Source organism: Peromyscus maniculatus, chromosome 4 (assembly GCF_049852395.1).
Source record: "Peromyscus maniculatus bairdii isolate BWxNUB_F1_BW_parent chromosome 4, HU_Pman_BW_mat_3.1, whole genome shotgun sequence".
Classification (NCBI taxonomy): domain Eukaryota; kingdom Metazoa; phylum Chordata; class Mammalia; order Rodentia; family Cricetidae; genus Peromyscus; species Peromyscus maniculatus.
Genome location: NC_134855.1, coordinates 135,328,453 through 135,354,288, shown reverse-complemented (window position 1 = coordinate 135,354,288; position 25,836 = coordinate 135,328,453). Strand labels below are relative to the sequence as shown.

The 25,836-nt window shown below is 44.3% G+C and overlaps 1 protein-coding gene across 1 annotated transcript in view; it reads left to right on the top strand.

Annotated features, from left to right (window-relative positions):
* The first annotated feature begins 11,950 nt into the window (after positions 1 to 11,950).
* The window catches only part of Uqcc1 (ubiquinol-cytochrome c reductase complex assembly factor 1), an 88,950-nt gene continuing 75,064 nt past the window's right edge, over positions 11,951 to 25,836 (top strand). The window contains exons 1-2 of the mRNA XM_006988259.4: positions 11,951 to 12,226; positions 20,995 to 21,099. Coding sequence (XP_006988321.1) covers positions 12,203 to 12,226; positions 20,995 to 21,099 — 129 coding nt within the window. The 5' untranslated portion in view covers positions 11,951 to 12,202. The remainder of the gene's footprint in view (positions 12,227 to 20,994; positions 21,100 to 25,836) is intronic.

The window sequence follows — 25,836 nt, the reverse complement described above, 5'->3', positions numbered from 1 at the left end:
TCCAGAATGAAACCCCTCCACACGCTCCTGGAATCACAGAGGAGCTGGGAAGCGGCGGCCGGAAGTATCCCGACAGCCTGCCTTCCGGAAAGGAGAGCTCAGCAGGCATACTCTCTGGGTGTGATCTGGGATAATGAGTCCCCCATCTGAAGACCCCTGCCCTTCTGTTCCTCTGACAGGCAGCGACAGGCCCAAAGAACAGACTCTTGAATGGGACTGAGACCCAGGAGAGGGGTTCCTGAATGAGACTCAGTCCACCACCTCTCCTGCCCGGGGCTTCCTCCTTTTCAGACTCTCCGCAGGAGTGGGTGCTATCCTAAGCACCTCATGGGACAGCCACAGTGCCATCCCCTCTTTGAGTCACCTTTGTGCCGGGTGACTTTCCACCCCTAGGGCAGATGAGATGCTCATTGCCTGGGCTGGTTGAGAAGGGGAAAGGACTTGGGTAGGGGTGAAGAGTATGAGCCCATTAGACTGTTAGACTAAAATGTACATTGATGAGATAAAAAGCTGAATCTTCATGCCTAAAGTTGTGGCAGGTTTCTTGCTTACTCCAGGGGACCTAGACCCCTTAAAGAATTGCTGACCCTAAGAGAGAAGGTAGGTTGCCTCAGGTATAAACTGTTTCTCAGACTTGGACCCTACCCCCACTCCTGGGAACTGAAGCAGAAAGGCAGTCAGGGCCAGTGCTCACCTCTAACCCCATTCCCGATCCTTCCAAAGGCCTGTTGGTCCCCAGCTCCTTCTGCTCCATTGGGGCCTAGCAAAGAGCTAGAGTTTACATTCCTTAATTTAGTTCATTGTCTCCAAAATGAAGCCTTAAGAGAGGGGGAGAGGCTTGATTTCCTTTCAAATCATCTCCACTTCCTTCACCAGCGTCTGCCCAATCTCAGGTCCCCCACTCTTCCATAATCATAGAGTTGACCGAGCCTCACTGAAGGGGCCATCTGCTTTTTTCCACCGAGGAATCTGGGCTGCCAAGGGTCTCTGCATCCCCATGGCGGTACCTCCTTTCTTCCACTGACCATTGATCCGACATGATCTGGCCTGGGACCCCAGGGCTGTTCTCTGGCTCTTGTGATCACAGTGCCTCACTGTCCACTCAGCCCCAGAGTCAGAAGTGGAGTACTCCCTTCACATTTCACATTAAATAAGCACATAATTACACACGAATCACCCATCTCCCTGCTGACTTCAGACAGACAGAAAATGCCATCCTCACAGTGTGCTTCCTGCTTGGCACTTGGCCCACAGTAAATGCTCACTTCCTTTTCTTCTAGAATCTTTGGGGAGGTATGGGACATGAACTTTTGGAGAAGACAGTCCTCTGGTGGGGAAATTTAGGCCCCTGGATCCCAGAGTGGAGCTCAAGGCCAGATTCTACCTGGCTGAGGAGAGACACAAGAACCAGGAGAAGTCCAACTCTCTGGTTCTTACCCAGAGGGCCTCAAAATTTTCCCCACCTCTCTCCAGCTGGGTCTTTGATTCCCAGGGCTCCCAGCCAAAGCTGTCTCAAGAGTAGGGATCCCTGCCCAACAATGGGCAGGTCTTGTGTCCTTCCCCTTTGGGTTGTCAGGACCTGAAGCCAGAGCCCAGTGCAGGAGGCAACCTCCTTTTGAGCTGCCTCCTTGGTTTGGAGGCCATTACCTGTCCCAGAGGGGCCAGACTGAGTCTGGAACTGAGTTCCCTCTGGCTTGGCTTCGTTGTGTTTGGCTAGTAGTGAGCCCGGGAGCTCTGGAAGTAAACAAAAGAGCTGCCACAGCAGACAGAAGCCTGGTGTGTGAGTAGAGAAGGAGCCCAGAGGAAGGTGCTGGTGAGGCCAAGGAGACAGCTATGGACACAGAGAGAGCAGTGTAGGAGCAAGCCAGCCAGAGACCCACAGGCAGAGGGACAGCACCCAGGGGTCACAGGTGCCATTGGCTGCCCCGAGGACTTCTTTCCTGGGTTGGGTATCTCTTGTTTCTTGGAAAGTTCTTCTTGCCTTAGCGCCAGTGGAGGATCACCTGAGCCACAGAGCTCTTCCTGTAGAAGGGCTCGGCTTTGAGTGAATGGTCACAGCTCTGGCTAGACAGCCGTGAAGCTTTCTTTCCCACCCCTGCCTGCCCCGGAGCTCTTTTTCTCAAAGGAACAACCCAGACTTTACAGCCCCTTCATCCAACTCTAGGGATCCAATCTGACCACCGGGAGTGGTAACAGACCTTCCACCCCAACCTTCAGATCAGGGCATTGGCCTCTTTGGAGAACTCTCCTCCCCAGCACCAGGGCTGGCCACAGTCATAGGAAGTTGCATACTTCTGTACTACATTCTTGCTCAAAGAGTAGGGAACTTTTGGGGGCTTTGGAGATGACTCATTGGTAATGTACTTAGCACACAAGCATGAGGACCTGAGTTTTGATCCCCAGCACCCACATAAACATCAGAGGACAGCAGTACCTGACTGTGATCCCAGTGCTGGTGAGGGAGAGCTCGGCAGATCCCTGGAGCTTGCTGGGCGGCCAGCCTAGCTGAATCTTTGAGTTCCAGGTTCAGTGAGAGAGACCCTGTCTCAAAACATAAGGTGGAGAGAGACGGAGGAAGACACCAGACATCAACCTGTGGCCTCTACATGAATACACATAACACACATGTACCCACAGCACATGTGTATGTTTGCACTTGGATGCTCATGTGCACACAAAGACATACCCCTCCAACACACACACACACACACACACACACACACACACACACACACACACACACACACACACCAGGGTTTCTATTCTATTCCATAGTTCACACTCTCCTCTCCAGAGTCCCCAGCTCTGAAGGGTTCAAAAGCTGTGTAGTTTCAGACTTCAGTTTTGTCTTCTGTCAGTTACAGGCCTTGGGAGCTGCAGAAAGAGCTCAGCCCTTTAGAGTGCTTGCTGCCCTTGCAGAGGACCCGAGTTCAGTTCCCAGCACCCACGTCAGGTGGTAACAAGCACCTGTGATTCCAGTTCCAGGACATCTGAACCCCTCTTCTGGCTTCTGTGGATACCCGTACACATATGTGAATACATACATATGAGTGTGCGTGTACACACACACATACACATAAACAAAAATAAATCTTAAGAAAAAGTTACAGCCTTGAACAAGAAGTAGGTACTGCCATGTGGCCAGGCTGCCCTACGACTCACTATGTACCCGAGGCTGGTCCTCGGCCTTTTGGGACTGAGGTGTGTACCACTTGGTTCAGCTCGGTTCCTCATTTGAGAGAGAAGGGAAGTAAATGAAGGACAGAAGGAAATAAAAAAGAACAGCGGCGGGGGAAACAACATATGAATTACCTATTTCATAAAGCGAGCTGTGAGATTTGAAAAGACACTCAACCTAGTAGAGTACGTGGCACAAAGATGGCACTCAGCAGACATCAGCTGTTGTCATTATTGTGCCTTAAATTGTCCTAAGAATAGGCAATGTGAGGACTATTTGTGTGTGTGTGTGTGTGGCTTTTTTCCCCAAATGGCAGTGTGTGTGTGTGTGTGTGTGTGTGTGTGTGTGTGTGTGTGTGTGTGTGTGTGTTTCTTACAGTATAGCAGGCTGGCCTTGAGCTCACAGAGATCCACCTGCCTCTGCCTCCCTAGTACTAGGATTAAAGGTGCGCGCTGCCATGTCCGGCTCCTAAGACTTCTGTTGTTTTTTACTCAGAGGAGTGGCAGAGCGGGAACCACAAGTCTCCTGCAGATCTCTTCACTCTTATACCCACTCTCTGGGCCCGAGTCCACTGACCCCTGTCTTGGCTAGCAATGGAGTCACCTCCCTGGCTTGGCTCCCTGGCCCCAAAACCATCTCCTTAGGGACACACCATGCTGTTAGTTCCTTGGGAAAAATAGCAGAGCAGAGTTTAGGGCAGGAAACATGAGAGGCCCAGAGGGGAGGAAAGAAGGGAAGCGTCCAGCACTCTGCTCCTCATTGCTGGGCCCTGTCCACATCCTGTGTCCCAGGGTCACAACAGGAGGAACAACTTGTCCAGGGCTGGGACACACAACCTTGGGAAGCCTTCAGCTCTCATTCTGACTCAACTGGCCCTCTTGATTTGAACACACATGTGAGGAGGCACAGTAGGGAGCAGGTAGTCACGCAGGTGGGCACTGGGGAGCTCCGGCTCCGGTTCTACCACTGTCCAGCTAAGTGGCCCAGGCTAAGTTAGTTAACCTCTCCAAGCCTCAGTTTCCTTGTCTGTAAAAAATGGATAATATGCCGGCCAGGGGTGGCACACGCCTTTAATCCTAGCACTCGGGAGTCAGAGCCAGATGGTTCTCTGTGAGTTCGAGGCCAGCCTGGTCTACAGAGCGGGATCTAGGACAGGCACCAAAACTGCACAGAGAAACCCTGTCTTGAAAAAACAACAACAAAAAGTTAATATAAAAGTTATAAACCTGGGGCTTGAGAGATGGCTCAGCTGTTAAAAGCATTTGCTGTTCTTGCAGAAGGCCTGTTTGGCTCCCAGTATTCACACAGCAGCTCACAACCATCTGTAACTCCAGTTCCAGAGGATCCAGTATACTTTTCTGGTCTCTGTGGACACCATCCATACATGTGCTGCACATACCTACACGTGGGGAAACACTCATACACATGAAATAAAAATATATAAATTGTTGGGCAGTAGTGGCACATGCCTTTAATCCCAGTACTCAGGAGGCAGAGGCAGGTGGATCTCTGTGAGTTTGAGGCCAGCCTGGTCTACAGAGTGAGTTCCAGGACGGCCAGGGCTGTTACACAGAGAAGCTCTATCTTGAACATATATGTGTGTGTGTGTGTGTGTGTGTGTGTGTGTGTGTGTGTGTGTGTGTGTATGTGTGTGTGTGTGTGTCTTGTAAAATTATAAATCCTTAGATTCTGTATATGAGGGCATTCATTCACTTTACCAATGAATAAATCTTTGATCTAGTCATTCATTGATTGATTAATGAATAATCACTGAAGGTCTGGTCAGACACAGACACTGCACTGAATGTCAGGATAATGATAGTCAGAAATACTGCACATTTACCAAAGGCTTGCTATGTGCTAGATTCTTGTACTTAGCACTCTAGGGGAAGTTTCATACTTATAATGTTCTTAAGGTTCATGCATTAATGGAAAAGAAAATGAAGAACCTAATGCGTGTTGGGATAAGGAAGGCTGGATGAGTGTAGACAAAATAGAACAGGAAGAAAAACCATACCCATTTAAATCCATGAAACCAACTCCATAAGTAAGTATGGGATATGAAAAATGTGGTTTCACCAACTTCGGATTGGAAGAGTATGATGATGTAGGTGGCTGTGAAGCCCATGGAGCTAATGGAATGTAATATGGCTGCCTGAATGCTACAACAAGTGTAGTATAAGAGCTTTAGGACTGGGACAACAGTTCATAGTTCAGGGGTATATAGCCTTGCCTAGCATGTACAAGACTCTGGGATTGAACCCTAACCCTGCAAGAAGAAAGTAAGAAATAAAAGTTTACAAAAGTGGGGTGGAGAGATGGCTCAGGGGTTAAGAGCATTGGCCGTTCTTCCAGAGGAACCGGGTTCAATTCCCAGCACCCACATGGCAGCTCATGACTGTCTGTAACTCCAGTTCCAGGGGATCTGACACTGTCATAGACATACATGTGGACAAAACACCAACACACATAAAATTAAGAATAAATTCTTTTTAAAAAAAAGTTTACAAAAGTGCTCATTACGTGAGTATGTCACCCTACCTGGCTTTGTTTTAGACATTTTTTTTTTTTTACTTTTTTTTTTGGAGACAGGGTCTCACTGTGTACCTTTGGCTGACCTGGAACTCACTATATAGATCAGGAGGTCTTCAAATTCACAGATATCCACTTGCTTCTATGTTGTGAGATATTTTGATCACATTCTGACAATAAAGTTTCCTTTGAATCAGAGGGTGGAGCTAGCTACTAGCTGACCAAAATTAATCGTAGCGGTTTTGGAGGACTGCGGACAGATAGAGAGATAGGAAATAGTAGGGCAAGGTTTGGAGAGCATCTCAGTCTTTTGGGATAGAGGAACAGAAGAGATAGGAGGTCACTGGTTGCTTCTCCTCCACTTCTCTGATCATTCAGGTTCTTAACCTGATATCTGACTCCAGATTTTTTTATTGATAAAGAATAATTAGATAAATGCAACATCTGGTACCCAACATGGGGCTCAAATCCATGACCCTGAGATTAAGAGTCTCATGCTCTATTTACTGAGTTAGCTAACCTTTCTTTTTAATTAGACGAAAAGGGGGAAATACTGTAGCATAATCCTTTTGTATACTGTGAATATATGTTGCTCTCATTGGTTTAATAAAGGGCTAATTGGTCAATAGCTAGACAGGAAGAAGTTAGGTGGGAGAGCCAGACTGAGAGAATGTTGGAAAGAAGAAGAGCAGAGTAGCCAGGAGATGTGGGGAGAAGATGAACATGTCATGCTGAAAAAGGTACACCACATGTTAGAGCATAGATAAGAAATATGGATTAGCCTGGTGGTGGCGGTGCATACCTTTAATCCCAGCACTCAGGAGGCAGACCCAGATGGATCTCTGTGAGTTTGAGGCCAGCCTGGTCTACAGAGTGAGATCCAGGACAGGCACCAAAACAACACAGAGAAATCTTGTCTCGAACCCCCCCCCCCAAAAAAAAAAGAAAAGAAAAAAGAAAGAAATATGGATTAATTTAAGATTTAAGAGCTAGTTACTAACAAGCCTAAGCTATCAGCCAAGCATTTATAATTAATAAGAAGTCTCCATATAGTTACTTGGGAGCTGGTTGGCAGGACAGAGCTAAACTGGCAGAAGACAGAATATTTCATCTACACTTCTGCCTCCTCCTGAGTGCTGGGATTAAAGGTATGTACCACTATGCCTGGCTGATTTTCTAACTTTTTGATATAAGCCATTACAGGATGATCAGAGGAGGATGTGGTAGTGAGACGTCTAGAAATAATGTCTTAAGATATTTAGCTGAAGAAACTAGAGCTATAATGTAATCAGACGTTTCCCATCCTGACTGCCCAGTCCCAAATAAACTTGCAGAGGCTTATATATGAATATAAATACTCAGCCAATAGCTCAGGCTTATTATTAACTAGCTCTTACATTTAAATTAACCCATTTCTATTAATCTATGTATTGCCACGTGGCTTGTGGCTTTACTTGTCCTCTAGCATCTTACTTCCTCAGTGGCTGTCTGGTATTTGTCCTGGCTCCATTCTCCTTCTTCCCATCATTTTCAGTGTGGCTTTCCTGCCTAACTTCCTGCTCAGCTACCAGCCTATCAGCTTTTTATTAACCAATGAGAGTAATACATATTCATAGTGTAGAAAAGGATTGTTCAGCATTTTCCCTTTTTTGTGTAATTAAAAAGAAAGGTTTTAGCCTTAATATAGTAAAACTATATATGACAAAAAGTTATTGAGCAAGAATTACGGTAACAATATCCAATCCATTTACATTTGGCAAAATTAGAGAAAATACTTAATTATCTATATTATCTTGGTGAGTCTAAAGTTTGGTATCTACTTTACTTTATTTTTTTTCAAACTATTTATTTATTTATTATGTACACAATGTTCTGCCTGTGTGTACACCTGCACACCAGAAGAGGGCACTAGATCTCATTATTGATGGTTGTGAGCCACCATGTGGTTGCTGGGAATTGAACTCAGGACCTCTAGAAGAACAGCCAGTGCTCTTAACCTCTGAGCCATCTCTCCAGCCCCCTAATTTACTTTCTATCATAACTAAGGAAAACTATAACTATTTAGTCTTCAACTCCATCAAAGACCCCAGAAGGATGAAATGTTACCTAATGACAGGGACATCAGGCTGGCTGGACAGTCACCCAAAGTTCCTCTGTAATGTTGGGGCATCCAACTCTGGCCTACAGGCCTAGCGTATCTGACAGACTCTCCTGTGAAGCAGGGAATTTTGAAGAACTGTCCTACCTTGTCTTGACAAAGTTTGGCAGTCACCTTTCTTGTATCCTGCTGGTCCAGTTTGGATAGTAACTGTCAGCAGTTGAGGCAAGGGCAGTTTCTTTGCCTACATGGCTAGCTTTTGCCATAAAGAAAACAAACTCCATATGGAGTTTCTTCAGTGCCCTCATCCTCTTTGAAGTGATTGGTACTGCCAGGAGCAAATGTGTCTCACTGTCAAGAAAAGTCTAAGTTATTAAAACATTTTAAATGCTATATTCTGTAGGTCTTTGAAGTGTTTGAAGATTGCCTATCTATCTGAAATATATCTCTATATGACCTTGAAAACATACCTAACATGACTATATGTTTGCTATTATAGATGACTATTAATCTGTATTTCTTAATTATATATTACCTTTTTTAAATGAGCTGTATAAGTACGATATCCTAAACAAGAGTAGAAATATACGTACAGCATAACAGAAATAACTTTAAATTTGATTCAATAAGCTAAAATCTATAGCAATGTAAAATATCCTGAGATGAATAGCTGTTTTTTGGATTAAAGTAAATTCAATAATCTATCCTTTTATCTTATTTCTATATCCCCCCTTTTTTAGAACGAGATCCCTGAATCTAATCTCCTTAGTTCAGTTTTTTTTTCCTGACTATTACCAATAACAACTTGTAACCAACCCCCCCTAAACAATGACAAACACTTATAACCAATATTTTGGGAATGTGGGCATAGTTTTCTAGACTACTTCCTGCTGATTGGGGGCACTGATAATCTTTGGGGGACCCTGAGTTCTGGGATTACAGATGAGTGACAGTCATACCTGCCTCCAATATATATAAACACACACACATACATTTGTTTAAATTTTCATTATTTTAAACTGTGTGTGTGTGTGTGTGTATATGTGCTCGTGCTCATGTGCATGCATGCACATGTATGCATACAGGTGTCCATGGAAACCAGAAGCATCGAATCTCCTTGGATCTGGAGTTGCAAGTGACTGAGCCTCCCCATGTGGGTGTTGGGAATAGAACGTGGTGCTTCGGAAAATCAGTATTCACTCTTAAACACTGGGCCATCTCTCCAGCTCCAACAGTAGTTTATTATTACTACTATTATTATTTTTTTAGAGAGAATCTCACTATATAGTCAAGGCTATCCTGGAACTCTCTGTGTAGACTAGGCTGGCCTCTGAGATATGCTTGCCTCTGCCTGCCAAATGCTGAGATTAACGGCATGTACCATCATGCCCAAAGCCCAGTAGTTTTTTTGTTGTTGTTGGTTTTTTTGAGACAGGGTTTCTCTGTGTAGCTTTGGAGCCTGTCCTGGAACTTGCTCTGTAGACCAGGCTGGCCTTGAACTCACAAAGATCCACCTGCCTCTGTCTCCCAAGTGCTGGGATTAAATGAGTGAGCTAACAAGTCCCAATCCCAGTAGTTTAATTATCTCCAAAGTATGGAAACAACAAAACCAAAAACAAGACAATTGTAACTACTTCAAACTAGAAAAAGAAACAATTATTAGAATGAAGAGACACCTATGGAATGGGGGAAAGTATTTGCAAATCATATATCTATCATGATGTTAATATCCAAAATATATAAAGACTTCACCCAGCTTAACAGCAACAAAAATATCTGATTAAAAACTAGGCAACGAGTAGCTCATTAATAGAGTTCTTGCCCCATTCCCGCTATGTGCAATGCTCTGGGTTTGATCCCTAACACCTCAAAACTGACATCTGCTGGTGTGGTGGTGCATACCTTTAAACCCAGACCCCAAACAATGGGCAAAGGATTTTTGAGAATAGTCATTTCTCCCCAAAAGATATGTAATTGGCCATAGGCATATGGAAAAAATACTTCATCATTAATCATCAGGGAAGTGCAAATTGAAACCACAATGAGATATCATTTCTAGGAGATTAGCTATTATAACCGTGTTGATGAGGAAGTGGAGAAAAGGGAACACTTGCAATACCGTAGGCAGGAATACAGGTTAGAATAGCCACTGAGGAGACAAAAACGGAAGACCCCCATGCAAACTTTTGTATTTTTTTTTTAAGTTTTTTGAGACAGAGTTTCACTGTGTAGCGTTGGCTGTCTTGGAGCTCTCTAGACTAGGCTGGCCTCAAACTCACAGAGATTCCCCTGCCTCTGCCTCCCAAGCATTGGGATTAAAAGTATGCACCACGACTCCCAGCTTGAATTATATTTTTGAATACCACTTGGAGTATTTTTCAACCTAAAAAAAGTGAATTAGTATATATATATATCTTGTTACAGGGAGCCCACCAGAGATGAACACTCAGACACAGTTTATAGGCAATTGAAAGTCTTTATTACAGTCAGCTGGGACTACACTTAAGTATTCTTTGCACCCTAAGTGTAGCACCAAGTGTTTGGAGCCCGGGGTTTTGGAAGCCAGAAACCACATCCTGACCTCACCCTTGGAAGCTGTGGGGGCTTCATGTAAGCAAGCAATTTAACAGAAGCTAAGCTAAGTGGTTATCTGGAGGGGGAGGTTTGCACAAGTGGACAGTTGAACAGAAGCTAGAATAGGTTAACTAGGGCATCTTGACCTTGGGTTTCTAGAATAGAGTTGGGTAATTTTCCACGGGATTCTCCATCAAGGAGATCAAATTCTAGTTAAATCTAAAATGGCCACAGCAAGAATACAAGATGGAATGCTGGGTGTGGTGGCACATGCCTTTAATTCCAGTGCTTAGGAGGCAGAGGCAGGGGGATCTCTGTGAGTTTGAGGCCCATCTGGTCTACAGAGTGAGTTCCAAGATAGCCAGGGTTGTTACACAGAGAGACCCTGTCTCAAAAAACAAACAAACAAACAAAAAAAGATGGAGGTACCTCTGTCTTGCCCTGTCATAACATGTAAACATTCAAAAACCAGAAACTCAATGAATACACAGAATTTTGCCAGATGTGGTGGCACTCGGGAGGCAGAGGTAGTTGGTTCCCAGTTTCAGGCCTGCCACACCTACACAATGAGACTGGCTCAAAAAACCAAAGCAAAATCGTTGAGTCTGGGTGTAGTGTCACAGCCTGTCATCCCAGCACTTGGGAGATGAGGCAGGGAAGGATCAGAACTTCAAGCCCAGCCTCGGGAACATAGAGCCTGAGGTCAGCCAGGGCTACAAGAAATTTTGTTTAAAAGAAAAAAAAAAAGTATCACCCTGGAAGTGACCTTATATGTCACTTTCTCAGGCTTTATTTGGCCAAGCTGACCAAGTAGTTGTCCATATTATGGTTCTTATTAGGTATTTATTGGTGCCTTCATGTTAGTTTTTTATTTTTCTCCCAAGTTGTCTGGACAAACCTGCCTGTACTTTCCCCAACCACTTCATGAGCTCCACCGGTTACCAGGCACCGGACGGTGTCCAGTACATATGGAATACTCAGTGGGTCTTTATTGACTGGGTAGAGAGGAAGTACTTCAATTGCTAACTCTTCAGCTTCCTGTCAGTCCCCCAAACAGCAATATCTTCTCTTTTATACTTCTCCTGGGATATAAGAGTTCTTCAGCCAAGACCATCCTCCCATTCCCACAGGCAACTCCTTCCCTCCTTCGTTCTCCTCATTTACTAATTATTTTTTTTCAAGGCAGGGTTTCGCTGAGTAGCCTCTATGTAGACCAGGCTGGCCCCGAATTCAGAGATCTGCCTGCCTCTGCCTCGGGAGTGCTGGGATGAAAGGCGTGCGCCACCACCACCAGGCTGTTCATTTACTAATTCTTTCCTATCAGTATTCAAAGATGCTCCCATTAACCAGCCAACCACATGCCTCAAGTTCCTCTTTTGCCAGGTCTGGCAAGTGACGACCTTCCTTCTTGGCTTTCCAGGACCGGGCTCGTAGGTTCTCATACTCCTCGGGCTCTTTGGAAACTATCGGGACACCGGAGGTCCTGCTCGCCCAGCCCCGTCGTCTCCTGGGGGTGGAGTCACGAAAAGGAACGGCTGTCAAAGGGTTACCGAAGGGTGAGTGGGACGGGAGAGGCCGGGGTCCCGGAGGCGGCGTGGGGGAAGAACGTGCACCCTTGTGACGCACAGCCGGGACGGAGTCTCGCGCCCTGGAACCCCATTCAGATCCGCTGCGGGGAACGCGCGGGTGCGCAGTGCGACATCTACGCCTGCGCTGCCGGAGCCCGACTCCCTTTAGCAAGAGGGCAGCGTCCACAGGGGGGTGGTGAGAACCGGGATCCCGGAAGCCCATCCTTCACCCGGAAATGATCGTGGAGGAACATGGCGTTGCTGGTGCGAGTCCTTGTGAGTGCAGGAATACTTTTCTATAGACGCACGCGCGTCTCCGGGTTGGGATTGGAGAGGGCGGGGCGGGAGAGCAGGGGAGAAATGGGGGAGCCCGTGCCACAGCTCGCTTGCGTGGCCGCCTTTCCACAGGGAAACTGGGACAGCTTCCCATTTCTCCTTACCCCTCATTTGGCCTTGGCTTCCCCGCCTTTTAGAAGATAGTGACCTCGGATCTTTATGTGATGAGGATCGCTGTCTGGGAGAAGAGCTCGGGACGCACTGACTGGAGTCGGGGTGGAATTGGGGGCGCGTCTGCTGCACGTCTGTCTCAGTGTGACCTTGAGTCAGATACTGGGGGTTCCAGGTCCATGTGAAAAATGAGGACATACCTCCTTGCAGTCCCTTTGGATTCTGAGGTTTCTTTAGTTTGTTTTAGAGACTTTAAATGAATTCTTGTATAGTTCAGTGGGATGTATAGGTTATCAGTAAAAGCTTTAGGGGAAACGGCCCTATGGCTTTCACTGCCCAGCATTGTATTTGGCACAGCCTCACACTTATTGAATGAATGAAGGAAAAGAAAGACTTCCGGATTATTTCTAATCTTCTCGGGGAGCTCTGTCCACGTCCCTCGTGAGATTTGGCCTTAAATCCTCTTGAGAGTCACTCCTGATCTCTAGGAAGGGTTAAGAAAATGGCAGCGGAGTTCCTAGTCACAAAGGCATGGGGCAGTTTGTAAATTTTAGTCAGGTATTTGCAAAACTTGGTCAAGAGCACTCTTTGATGTAGCAGACACTATTTCTGCCTCTGGCTAGCTTTTGGATTGTTATTTTATGTGTTTTTATTAACTTTATATGTGAGTAACTACATTCTCTACGTACGTTCCTTGTTACCCTAGCAAAGTGCAGAACTCTCAATTGCTGCTCAGGATATTTTGTTTGAGGTGTCTTCCTGTTGCCTAGAGAAGGATTCATTTGCTGAAGTACTTACAGATGCTAAGGCAAAAGTTGAATTAAAATCTGAGGATGGCTGGTTAAATGGCAACTGGTCTATTATAAATTGTGTGTGTGTGTATGTGTGTGTGTGTGTGTGTGTGTGTTGAGGGTTAAACCCAGGGCCTCATACATGCTAGATAAGGAATTTACTGCTGAGCCCTAAATTAGTTTTTGAGATAGATAATTTGGGGGAAATAGAAAACAAAAGTTTATTGAGTTGCAGACCTGAAATGAACAGCTTGATTTGCTTTGGAGATTTGTGCCCAACTCTCTTAAATTTCTTGTTCCCGAGCATAGGGGTTATTACAGGTTCATTTCTTCTTATTAGTAGCACCTATAAAACCCGCCTCATCTGCCCTCTGTCAGGTGTGCCCATTTCTCTATTTCCTGTTTATCTTTCTTGGCACAAAAATGCAGGGTTAGATAAAGAAAATCTCCCCAGGTCTTCTAATACACTGTAACAGAGCTTGATGAAGCTATGGTAAATTTTCTAGGGCTAATTCAAAGTGGAAATCAGTAGCAGGTGTTTATTGCTCACCTGCTTGGGAGCGGGATTTGGGCTGGCACTGCACCTTGCAAGGCCTTCACAAATACACAAAGTGAACCTCTCTAGGATCTGGAAAGTCATGGGGATCTTGGTTCCACCACCTGCTGTAGGGGGAATCTTGAATAAGCGTCTGACTTCTCTGAGCCTCAGATTTTCTTTCTTTCTTGTTTTTTTTTAGAGTGTGTGTGTGTGTGTGTGTGTGTGTGTGTGTGTGTGTGTGTGTGTGGCTTTGGCTATCCTGGAACTTGCTGTGTAGACCAGGCTGGTCTTGAACTCAGAGATCCTCCTGCCTCTGCCTCCCAAATGCTGGGATTAAAGGCGAATGCCACCACTGCCCGGCACCTCAGACTTTCCTTTTTCTTCCTTCTTTCTTTTTCTTTTTCTTTCTTTCTTTCTTTCTTTCTTTCTTTCTTTCTTTCTTTCTTTCTTTCTTTCTTTCTTTCTTTTTCTTTCTCTCTCTCTCTCTCTCTCTCTTTCCTTCCTCCCTCCCTCCCTTCCTTCTTTCTTTCTCTGTCTCTCTTTTTCTTTCTTTCTTTCTCTCTCTCTTTCTCTCTTTCTTCCTTCCTTCCTTCCTTCCTTCCTTCCTTCCTTCCTTCCTTCCTTCCTTCCTTCTTTCTTTCTTTCTTTCTTTCTTTCTTCTCTGTCTTCCTTTTTTTGGTTTTTCAAGACAGGGTTTCCTCTGTGTAGCTTTGGCTGTCCTGCAACTTGCCCTGTAGACCAGGTTAACCTTGAACTCAGAGATCTGATTTATTTATGTGTGTGCATGTGCACTCGCCTGGGCACGTATGCTACACTGAGTGTGGAGGTCACATGACAACTTGAGATTCTTCTCTCCTACCTTGTGAGTCCCGGCGATAAAGTTCAGGCCATCTGGTTGCCTTTTCCCAGTGAGCCATCTCACTGACCCCAGATTTTTTTTAAATCAGTGACGTTGTTAGGTTTGACCAGAGAATCAACTAATAAAAACTGTGTTTCTGTGGTGATGATTTCTTCCTCTTCTCTTTGAGACAGCGTCTCAAGTATCCCAGGCTGGACTTGAACTTGGGTATGAGATCCTCCTTCACCTCTCCAGTGCTGGAATTACAGGCATGCTCCACGATGTCTGGTTTATGTGGTGCTTGGAGTGGAACTGGGGCTATGTGCGTGCAAGCACTCTACCAACAGGATTACATCCCTGTATTTAATTTTTTAAAAAAATTTGTCTTTAAGACTGTGTGAGCGCGCGCACACCACTCAGCTATAAGACCTACCTGTGGTAAAAGGTTTATGGTATTTTTTTTTGGGGAGGGGGATAATTTTTGTGATTATACTGGAAATAAAATTAGCACCATAATTTTTTAAATTTTTATATTTATTTATTTATTTTGGTTTTTTGAGACAGGGTTTCTCCCTGTAATTTTTTGGTGCCTGTCCTGGATCTCACTCTGTAGACCAGGCTGGCCTCACAGAGATCCACCTGGTTCTGCCTCCTGAGTGCTGGCATTAAAGGTGTGTGCCACCACTGCCTGACCTGCACCCTAATTTATTCCAATTTAGTTTAAATTGGTACCAATTTGATTTCAGAGATATAAGAACTATGCTTCTATAAAGCTCTATTCTATTTCCTGTGTTTTATAATTCCACTGTCATTCAGATCACAGCTTTCTATATGTATATCAACAGGCTTATAATTGTCTTTTTTTTTTTTTTTTTTTTTTTTTTTTTTTTTTTGGTTTTTCGAGACAGGATTTCTCTGTGTAGCTTTGCACCTTTCCTGGAACTCACTTGGTAGCCCAGGCTGGCCTTGAACTCACAGAGATCCGCCTGGCTCTGCCTCCCAAGTGCTCGGATTAAAGGCATGCGCCACCACCGCCCGGCTATAATTGTCTTTTATAATTAACTTTAAGTTAAAAAATTGAGACCTAAAGCCAGGTGGTGGTCATCGGAAGTATAGGCCTTTAGTCTTAGTGCCAGCACTTGGGAGTCAGAGGCAAGCAGATCTCTGAGTTTATGGCCAGCCTGGTCTATAGTACAAATTCCAGGACAGCTAGGGCTATACAGAGAAACCCTGTCTCGAAACCCCCCATGCCCCACCCCAGAAAAAAAAACCTCAGAGACCTAAAAATTAAAAAAAAAAAAATCTATTTTTATTTACTTAAGTAGTTACCTTTGCCAATGTATTTTATTTCCTCATGTAGATTTGAATTACTGTCCAGCATCCTCTTTTTATTATTTTATGATTTTATGTGCATATTTTGCCTGCATGTATATATGTGTACCATGTTCATGCTTTGTACCCACTGAGCTCAGAAGAAGGTGTTGGATCCCCTGAGAACAGAATTACAGCCAGCCATGAGCTGCCATGTGGGTGTGGGGAACTGAACCCGGGTTCTCTGCAAGAGCAACAAGTGCTTTTAACCATTGAGCCAACTTGTCAGCCCATCTAGGGCCCTTTCATTTCATTAGGAAGGAATATTTTTTTGAGGTTCTGTTTGCTGTCTACACATTCTCTCTGTTTTTGTTTATCTGGGAAGTTTTGTTTTACCTTCCATTTTACTTTTGAGTGATAGTTTTGCTGGATATAGAAATTTTACTTTTTTTTTTTTTTTTTTTTTTTTTTTTTTTTTTTTTTTTTTAGGGCATGGTCTCACAATGTAGCTTAGACTAGCCTCAAACTTGCCAGTATCCTTCCCCCTCAGCGCTTTGGTGCTGGCTTTACAGGTCATGTCCTAGCATGCTCGGGTTGTGACAGTCTTTTTCATTTAACATCTTGAGGATTTCTTCCCATAGTTTTTCGGCTGCTGCGGTTTCTGGGGATAAATCAGTTCAGCGTTACTGAGGGCCCCTTGTGTATGATGAGTTGATTCTCTCTTGCTGCTGCAGTCAACACTGTTTTTTCTCTTTGTGTTTTCTCTTCCTCTTTTGACAGTTTGATTATGATGTATCTTTTTTATTTATCCTACTTAAAGCTAGTTGAATTTCTTAGGTTGTAGAACAAATTTGGGGGTATTTTCTGCTGTGTGTGTGTGTGTAGATTTTATTTACCTTTATTTTATGTATGTGAATGTTCACCTGAATGTGTGCCTATGGATCATATGTGTGCAGTGCCTGTGGAGGCCAGAAACGAGTGTTGGATCCCTTAGAACTGGAATTATGGATGGTTGTGAGCAGTCATATGGGTGCTGGGAATAAACCCAGGTCCTCGGGAAAAGCAACCAGTACTCTTAACTGCTGAGACATCTCTCCAGCCCCTCCCTGATGCCTTCTGTTAGTTTGTTTTTGTCTTTTTCCTGTCCCTTTCTTTCCTTTCCTGCTAAGCTTCCTGACGCTGGACATATTTGTTGGTTTGATGGTTCCCCGTTGGTGTCTTTCTGTTCCCTTGACTGGAGAATCTCAACTGAGGCATCTTCAGGGTCCTCAGGTCTTCATGCTCAAGTCTGCTGTTGAGCCACGCCCCTTCGCATTTTGGTTATTGTACATTTCAATTCCAGATTAAATTTTTTTTAAATATTTTTTTTTAGACACTCTTCTGTAGCCCAGGTGGTCTAAACCCACTAGGTAGACAAGGATGACCTTGAATTTGACTCTCCTGCTTCTGTGCATCTCTGTGCTTAGTTTCATGTGGGTGTCCTGGGCATCAAACCCAAGGCTTTGTGCCTGATAGGCAAGGCACTGTACCCACTGAGCCACGCCCCAGCCCTAGAGTTTCTTCTTCATCTTTCTATTTTTTTTTTACTCCCATTCAGTGGTGCTGGGAATTTAACTCTTTTTTTTTTTTGTTTTTTTTTTCTTCGAGACAGGGTTTCTCTATGTAGCTTTGCGCCTTTCCTGGAACTCACTCGGTAGCCCAGGCTGGCCTCGAACTCACGGAGATCCGCCTGCCTCTGCCTCCCAAGTGCTGGAATTAAAGGCGTGCGCCACCACCGCCCAGCGGGAATTTAACTCTTACACAAGAACTTTACTACTGAGCACCATTAGTATATGTGTTTATACATGTTCGGGTGTGTGCAGATGAGTGTGCATGTGTGGAGGCCAGAAGTCGATGTCCCGTGTTTTCCTTGAGCACTTGTCACCTTGAAAACAGGGATCCTCCACGCCTTTAATCCCAGCACTTGGGAGGCAGAGACAGGCAGATCTCTGTGAGTTCAAGGCCAGCCTGGGCTACAGAGTGAGTTCCAGGAAAGACGAAAAGCTACACAGAGAAACCCTGTCTTGAAAAAACAAAACAAACAGACAAACAAACCAGCAGGGATTCTCACTGAACCTGGAGCTTGCTGATTGGCCAGACTGTTGGCCAATGAGCTCTCGGAGCTCCTCCTGTTTCTTCTCCCCAGTGGCAGGGTTACAGCTATGCACTGCCAGCTTTTTATGAGGGTGCTGAGGAACGGAGCCAATCCTTTACACACCAAGCGCTTTAGACAGCCATCTCTCTAGCCACTAGCCCTATTTAAAAAAAAAAAACAAGTTCTTTCTTTTTTTTTTTTTTAAAGATTTTTTTTTTTTTTTTTTAAATATGAATGGGTATTTTGCCTGCATAGATAGGTACATCACATGCGTGCCTGGTGGGATGGTTCTCCTGAGCCTGGGGTTACAGACAGTTGTGAGCTGCCATGTGGGTGCTGGGAATTGAACCTGGGTCCTTTGGAAGAGCAGCCAGTGCTCTTAACTGCTGATCCATCTCTCCAGCCCAGATAATTTCTTTATAGAAATTAATAGTCTCTATTTGGTGGCACATTGTTCTACTTGTCACTGTTTTTTTTTTTTTGTTTGATTTATTTATTTACTCATTCATTCATTCACTCATTCATTCATTTATTTATTAATTATGTACACAGAAAAGGGCGCCAGATCTCATTACAGATGGTTGTGAGCCACCATGTGGTTGTTGGGAATTGAACTCAGGACCTCTGGAAGAGCAGTCTTAACCTCTGAGCCATCTCTCCAGCCCCTTTGTTTGCTTTTTAAATTACAAACGACCAGGTCATTTGTGTCCCAGGCTGGTCCCTCTAAAACTGAGAATGACCTTGGGTACTGATTCTTCTGCCTCCACCTCCCAGGACCAGGATTACTGGGCTGCACTGGCATGCCAGGCAGGTGCTGGGGATTGAATCCAGGCTTCATGTGTTTATGGCACCAATTGGGCTGTATTTCCAGTCTAGATTTGCATTCGCTTCCACCTGTTGCCCCCTCCCCCCCCCCTTTTTTTTTTTTGGTTTTTGGAGACACGGTTTCTCTGTGTAGCCCTGGCTGTCCTGGAACTCATTCTGTAGACCAGGCTGTCCTTCAACTCACAGAAATAAAAATTTTTTAACTACTGTGTTTGAAGTGGAGTCTGTCTAGCTCAGGCTTGCTTGGAACTGATGATCCTTCTGCTTCAGCCTCCCCGTTAGAGAAGTGATCAGGGATGAGTGTCACCGTTGTCCAGCTGGCTTCCCTGTTTCCTTTGGAATATAAGGTTCTGTGGATGGCCTGTTAGAAACATACATAATCTGTGAACTTGTGAGACACTTCAAAAAAGTACCTGAAGATTTAAAGTTCTAATGCCTTCCCTCAGCTCACCCCTGACCCTCCTGCCATCCAGGAAATGGGGATTGAGTTCAGCTTAATAACACAAGGTACAGTTGTGGCAGTGTGATCTATCTCTAACTTAGAGAGGAGATAACCAGAGCTCATAGAGTTTGTTATTTTGTGTGGTTTATGACTAGAGGAGCCAAAGCTTTCTGACTCCGAGTACATGGCTCTTTCCAAGGTGTGCTGTTTGTTATGTGTATATGTGTATGTGAGTGCAGACATATGTCAGCATCATACATGTCAGGTCTTGGGAATTGGTTTTCTCCTGTCACCTTGTGGGATCTGAGGATCGAACTCTGGTCATCTGCCCACTCATTGAACCATCTTACCAGCTCCCAATAAGCTGTTTTGTTTTGTCTGTCTGTCTTCTTCTTCTTCTTCTTCTTCTTCTTCTTCTTCTTCTTCTTCTTCTTCTTCTTCTTCTTCTTCTTCTCTCTCTCTCTCTCTCTCTCTCTCTCTCTCTCTCTCTCTCTCTCTCTCTCTCTCTTGTTTTTTGAGACAGGACTTCTCTCTCTATCCTGGCTGTCCTGGTACTTGCTCTGTAGACCAGGCTGGTCTTGAACTTACAGAGATCCATCCGCCTGCCTCTGCCTCCTGAGTGCTAGGATTAAAGGCATGCGCCACCAACACCTGGCTTTTTTTTTTTTTTTCCTTAATTTTTAAAAAGATGACTCTATACCTTATTACATTTATTTATTTACTTACTTGTTTTCATGTTTGTGCACAGACACATGCACATGTATGCACATGTGTAGAGGTCCAAAGAATACCCACAGGAGTTGGCTCTGCTTCCACCGTATGGGTCCAGGGCAGCAAACTCAGGAGGCATGGCAGCAAGTCATAGTGCCAGCCCCAAATATGGTGTTTTATTTCTTTAAGATTTGTTTGTTTTAAATATTCATGTATATGTGCATGGATGAGTACAAGTGCCAGCAGAGGCCAGAAGAGGGCATCGAATCCCCTGGAGTTACAGACTGTTGTGAGTCCCCATGTTGGTGCTGGGAATCGAACCCCAGATCTGTGTGACAACCGGCACCATCCTCCCACCCCCAATATGCTGTTTTAATTGACTCAAAACACTATCAATGGTTCCAGTATTAGAAGGAGCTTTGAGGCGAACTGTTCCTTTTGATCTCATGAACGGGCGTGGGTTCTGGAGGCAGCTACCTGGCTTCCAGTATTCATCCTAAAGCTGCCATCTGTTAATTTTGGGACATTGGAAGTTGTTGACACACAAGCAGAGCAGGAACAGTACACTTAGGTTACTCTGTGGCACTCGGGCGAGTGTGAGCTTTAAGTGATTGGCTCCTTAGCCAGCCAGTCCTCTGTCCTTAGAGTCAAGTCATCTCATAAACTCTTAAGTGTGAAAGTGGTTGTCATGAAAGACAAAACACTCATGTCTGAACCCCAGGAGGTCTAGGAACTCTTGCCAGGAACCAAACTTGAAGGCTGAATATGTATTTCTTCTCCTCCAACCCTTTTTTAAAAAGGGTTTCACTATGTATCCCTGATTGGCCTGGAATTCAGTATGTAGTCCAGGCTGGCCTTAAAAGATCCTCCATTTCTGCCTCCCAATGGAGGAATTAAAGATATTTACCAAATATATAATTCTTACTGTTTTACAATGTCAACAGGTACACTCTACTCTCTACATATGGACTCTGATATAGATTCCTGACAATGTTTTTCTTTTCTAGAGGAACCAGATTAGCATCTCCCAGTGGGTTCCAATATGCAGCCAACTGGTATCAGTATCTCCTACCCAAAGACAGTGGGGCAGGACTCTCTCCAGCATTTCCCAGGTAAAGTTGTTCTTTTGGTTGGTATGAAACCTTATTTATGTGCAAACCACATTTTATGATGGCAAAGCCCCAGGAGAACAGTGAGGGTCTCTGTGATGTCGGTTCAAGACGGGCTCTTTGAGTGACCTGTCCAGGGCATTGCTTCTAAATACCCCAGCAGTGGAACTTAGCCTGGGATACCATGTCACAGTCTGATGGTTTTTACTGTTAGGGACCTTTTCCAGATATTCATCTTAGAGTTAACGTTTCAGTTTTCTTTTTAAAATTATTTTGTGCTACTTTTCTTTGGGTGACAAAATATTTCATTTTCTTTATGAACGTAAAATCCAAGACATGATTATTTAGGGCCTTAGTTTATCATTGATCACATGGTTTATTGTGATGTCTTTAACCTTGGGCTCTTTAAAGAGTTTTAGTTTCTTAATTTTTTCTAAGTCATATAACACTTTTTGTTTGTTTGTTTTTGTTTTTTTTTTTATTTTATTTTTTTTTTTGGTTTTTTCGAGACAGGGTTTCTCTGTGTAGCTTTGCGCCTTTCCTGGAACTCACTTGGTAGCCCAGGCTGGCCTCGAACTCACAGAGATCCGCCTGGCTCTGCCTCCCGAGTGCTGGGATTAAAGGCGTGTGCCACCACCGCCCGGCTTTTGTTTTTTTTTTTTTTTTTTTTTTTTTGTTTTTCGAGACAGGGTTTCTCTGTGTAGCTTTGCGCCTTTCCTGGAACTCACTTGGTAGCCCAGGCTGGCCTCGAACTCACAAAGATCCGCCTGCCTCTGCCTCCCGAGTGCTGGGATTAAAGGCGTGCGCCACCACCGCCCGGCTTGTTTTTTTTTTTTAAAGATTTATTTATTATGTATACAGAAGAGTGCGCCAGATCTCTTGAGCCACCATGTGGGTGCTGGGAATTGAACTCAGGACCTCTGGAAGAGCAGTCAGTGCTCTTAACCTCTGAGATATCTTTCCAGCCCCTGTTTGTTTTTTTTGAGACATGGTTTCTCTGTGTAGCTCTGGCTGTCCTGGAACTCACTCTGTAGACCAGGCTGGCCTCAAATTCACAGGAATCTGCCTGCCTCTGCCTCCCAAGTGCTGGGATTAAAGGCGTGCACCACCACTGTCCTGCTTAGTCATACAATACTTTAGTAATAAAGGGAATAAAATCGCCCGTGACTTCAGATCTGAAAATGTCGGTATTTTCGTCTCTGCTGGTTCTCGTCCCATCTTTATGGAAATGTGTACGTATTAATTTTTCCCTTAAGTACCCTGACAGGGCTGGGGTATAGCTCAGTTCCTTGTATGCATGAGGGACTGGGTTCAGTCTCTAGCACTGAGAAAAAAAGGAAATAGTTAAGTACCTTAACAAATATCAAATATATAGAATTATATATTCTGATGCCTGTTCATTTACTAGTACAGACATTATTTATGTTTAGATAGTCTTTATTTGTTACTAAAATTGTAAATTATTTCCGTTTTTTGGCATTATAAGCTCTAATTTTCTTAACATTTTTCCTTCCTCTGTATAGTCCTGGCTGTTCCAGATCTAGCTCTGTAGACCAGGCTGGCCTTGAATTCAGAGCTCCTCCTGCCTTCGCCTCCCAGTACTGGGATCAAGGGGGTACACCACCACACTCAGGAGATTTTTTTCCCTTATTTTTAATAGGGAGTTTGAGCATCCTAATTATCAAATATAAGTGTAGTCAGCTTGCTTATTTCACTTAGCTTAAGTTCTTTTGTGTTCATACTGTAGCATGTTACAGGATTTCTGCTTGTAAGGGCTGGCCTAATGTTCTGTATGGTTCATTGGACGTTTGGATTGCTTCCATCTCTTGTTTGTCGTGAATAATGTTATAATAGACTCTGGTGTGCAAAGATCTCTCTTGAGACCCTGCTTTTGGATATATGTCCAAATTGGATTGTTTGGTTATATGATAATTCTCTTGATGGTTCTAGACTAATAATCATTACAGTGATATTGCCCAATGTTGATTTCTTCTTTCTGTTGGTCTTACATTTATTGACTGAGGATTTATTTATTGAGACAGGATCTTATTTTATAGACCAGACTAACCTTCAACTCAGAGCTCCGCCTGCCTCTGCCTCTGCCTCTGCCTCTGTAGTGCTGGGATTAGAGGCATGGGACACCACACCCAGTTTCGTAACTACTATTTTTATTACTATATAAGCTCATACTGCTCGAATAAATTTAATCCTCACTATAAAGCAAAAACAAAACAAAACAAACCCCCCAAAAACCAAAACCAAAACAAAACAAAAAAATAAAAAAATAAACTGCCCTAACCTACCTTCTCTAAGTTCCAGCCTCTCCCTTGGTTTTAGTCTCCTCATCTATGAAGTGAAAAAATTGGCCTGGGAGACCTCTGTAGTGTCTTCCAGCCCCAGAGCTGTTCTGAGTTACTTAATTCTTCAGTTGCCTTTCCTCCAAGCCAAACAACTCCAGTTCATTTTAACCTTTCCACCAGGACCTTTTCGTCCTCCTTTGATCAGTCTGTGGTTCTTTTTTGGACCTCCTCCAGGTTGTCCTTCTCTTTGAACAAAGTAGAAAAAAAAATCTACCTAGTTTTTATTGAGTGCTGATTCCGTGCCCAGAATGGTGTTGAGCACTGGGGCGGAGAATAAAAGGATCTAAGTGGGCTGTGCCCTGGTGGAGCTTACAGTTTGGCTGGACTGTGAGACACACGTACCCTCAGCATCCAGTAGTTGTTTGAGTCTGTCTCTGTCCTGCTCCTCCTCCCATCATGGGACCTCTTCACTTTCAAGACCCTTTGGGGGTTATTGTTTTACCTATTTACTTGTTATTTGTTGACTCATATGGTCCAGACTGGTCTTGAATTAACCGTCTGGGTGAGGATGACCTTGAACTGCTGCTGTGCCTACTTCCACCTTCTCTGAGTGCTGGCATTACAGGCCCACCCCACTACACCAGCTTTGGGTAGTGCTGAGGGTGGATTCCAGGGCTTCGATGCCAGCCCAGCATCCCCAGCCCTCAAGCTTTTTGGAAAGGAAAAATAAGTGTGGAATCGATTTTCAAATTTCATTTATTTTATATTGTGTGTGTGAGTGCAGGGTACCTGTGTCATAGTACTCATGGGAAAGTCACAGGACAGCATAGTCTTGCCACCTTGTAGGATCTGTACTGAACTTAGGTTATCAGGCTGTGTGCAAGGTCTTCTGTCCACTGAACCTTCCTGCCTTCCTGTTGTATGAGATCTTACACTCTTTCCTTTTTCCTTCCTTCCTTCCTTCCTTCCTTCCTTCCTTCCTTCCTTCCTTCCTTCCTTCTTTCCTTCCTTCCTTCCTTCCTTCCTTCCTTCCTTCCTTCCTTCCTTCCTTCCTTCCTTTCCGTATGTATGTATGTATGTATGTATGTATGTATGTATGTATGTATTTTTGAGACAAGGTTTCACTTTATAGCTCTGGCTGTCCTGGAACTCACCATGTAAACCAGGCTGACCTCAAATCCACAGAGATCTGCCTGTCTCTGTCTCCTGAGTACTGGGATCAAAGGTGTGCACTACCATGCCCAGCTTCAAAATCTTAAATTTTTTGTAGCATGGGCCTATCTGCAAGAGTTTGTGGTGATAGTTGTCTGGAACAGACCTACGTTTATATTGTATATTATCCATTGTAGTTTGCACATCTCTTTTACATGCATGATTTGTTTTTGGTTCTCAGAACATTTGTGAGGAAGCTAGAGCTTCGGCCCATGGCCCTGTGTGCATTCTTTTCCTGCATCAGGTTCCTCAGCTGCACTCTCACTTCCCTGCTTTGCCCTCTTTTAGGAAGGATTTCCTGGTGATTCTGGGTCATTGTTTTCTCTTTCTGATTTCTGTTGTTTATTCTGCCTATTCCAAACCTAAGTAATCTTGTATATTCTTCTCGGGATATAAGATAAACGGAGGAAAAGGCACAAATCAAAAGTGTACAGCTCAGTGAATTATTATAGAGTGAACATACCCAGCATCCAGGTCAAGAGAACAAGAACCGAGGATATTCAAGTCAACTGGTAGAGTGCCTGCCTAACGCTTATGAAACGGCACAGCGGCACATAAACCAGGTGTGGTGTTGCATGCCAGTAGTCCTACACTTGGGAAGTGGAAGCAGGAGGACCAGAAGGTTATCCTCAGCTACGTAGTGCATTTGAGGCCAGCCTGGGCTACATGAGACTGTGTCTCACAACAAAACAAAACACATTACCAAGATTGCAGAAGTCTCGTCGAGTAGTCACACCTTTAATCCCAGCACTCAGGAGGCAAAGGTAGGCAGATCTCTGTGAGTTCGAGGGCAGCCTGGTCTGCAAAGCAAATTCTAGGACAGCTAGGACTGTTACACAGAGAAACTCTGTCTTGAAAAACAAAACAAACAAACAAACAGATTGCAGATGTCTCTGATTCCCCATTAGCCACTACCCCAGCCAAGGTTAGCAGATCTTTACTTTGTATTCTGTAGATTCATTTGCTTTTTTTAAACATCTGTTAGGCAGTCTCTTGTGTTTGTCTGCTATGATTCAGCCTTGTTTGAGAGATTTAATAAATCTGTTCTTTGTGGTGATGGTTGACTATTTCTCACATGGTATTTACTCTTTTGGGCCTGGGGCTTGAGTGCACAGTATTTTATTAAATGGCGATGCCTTGATTGTCAAGTTCTTGTGCTGATGGTTGTTTGGGTTGTGTCTCCTTGGGGCCTTACCTGACACTGCTGCTGTGAGTGCGTGCAGTCGCT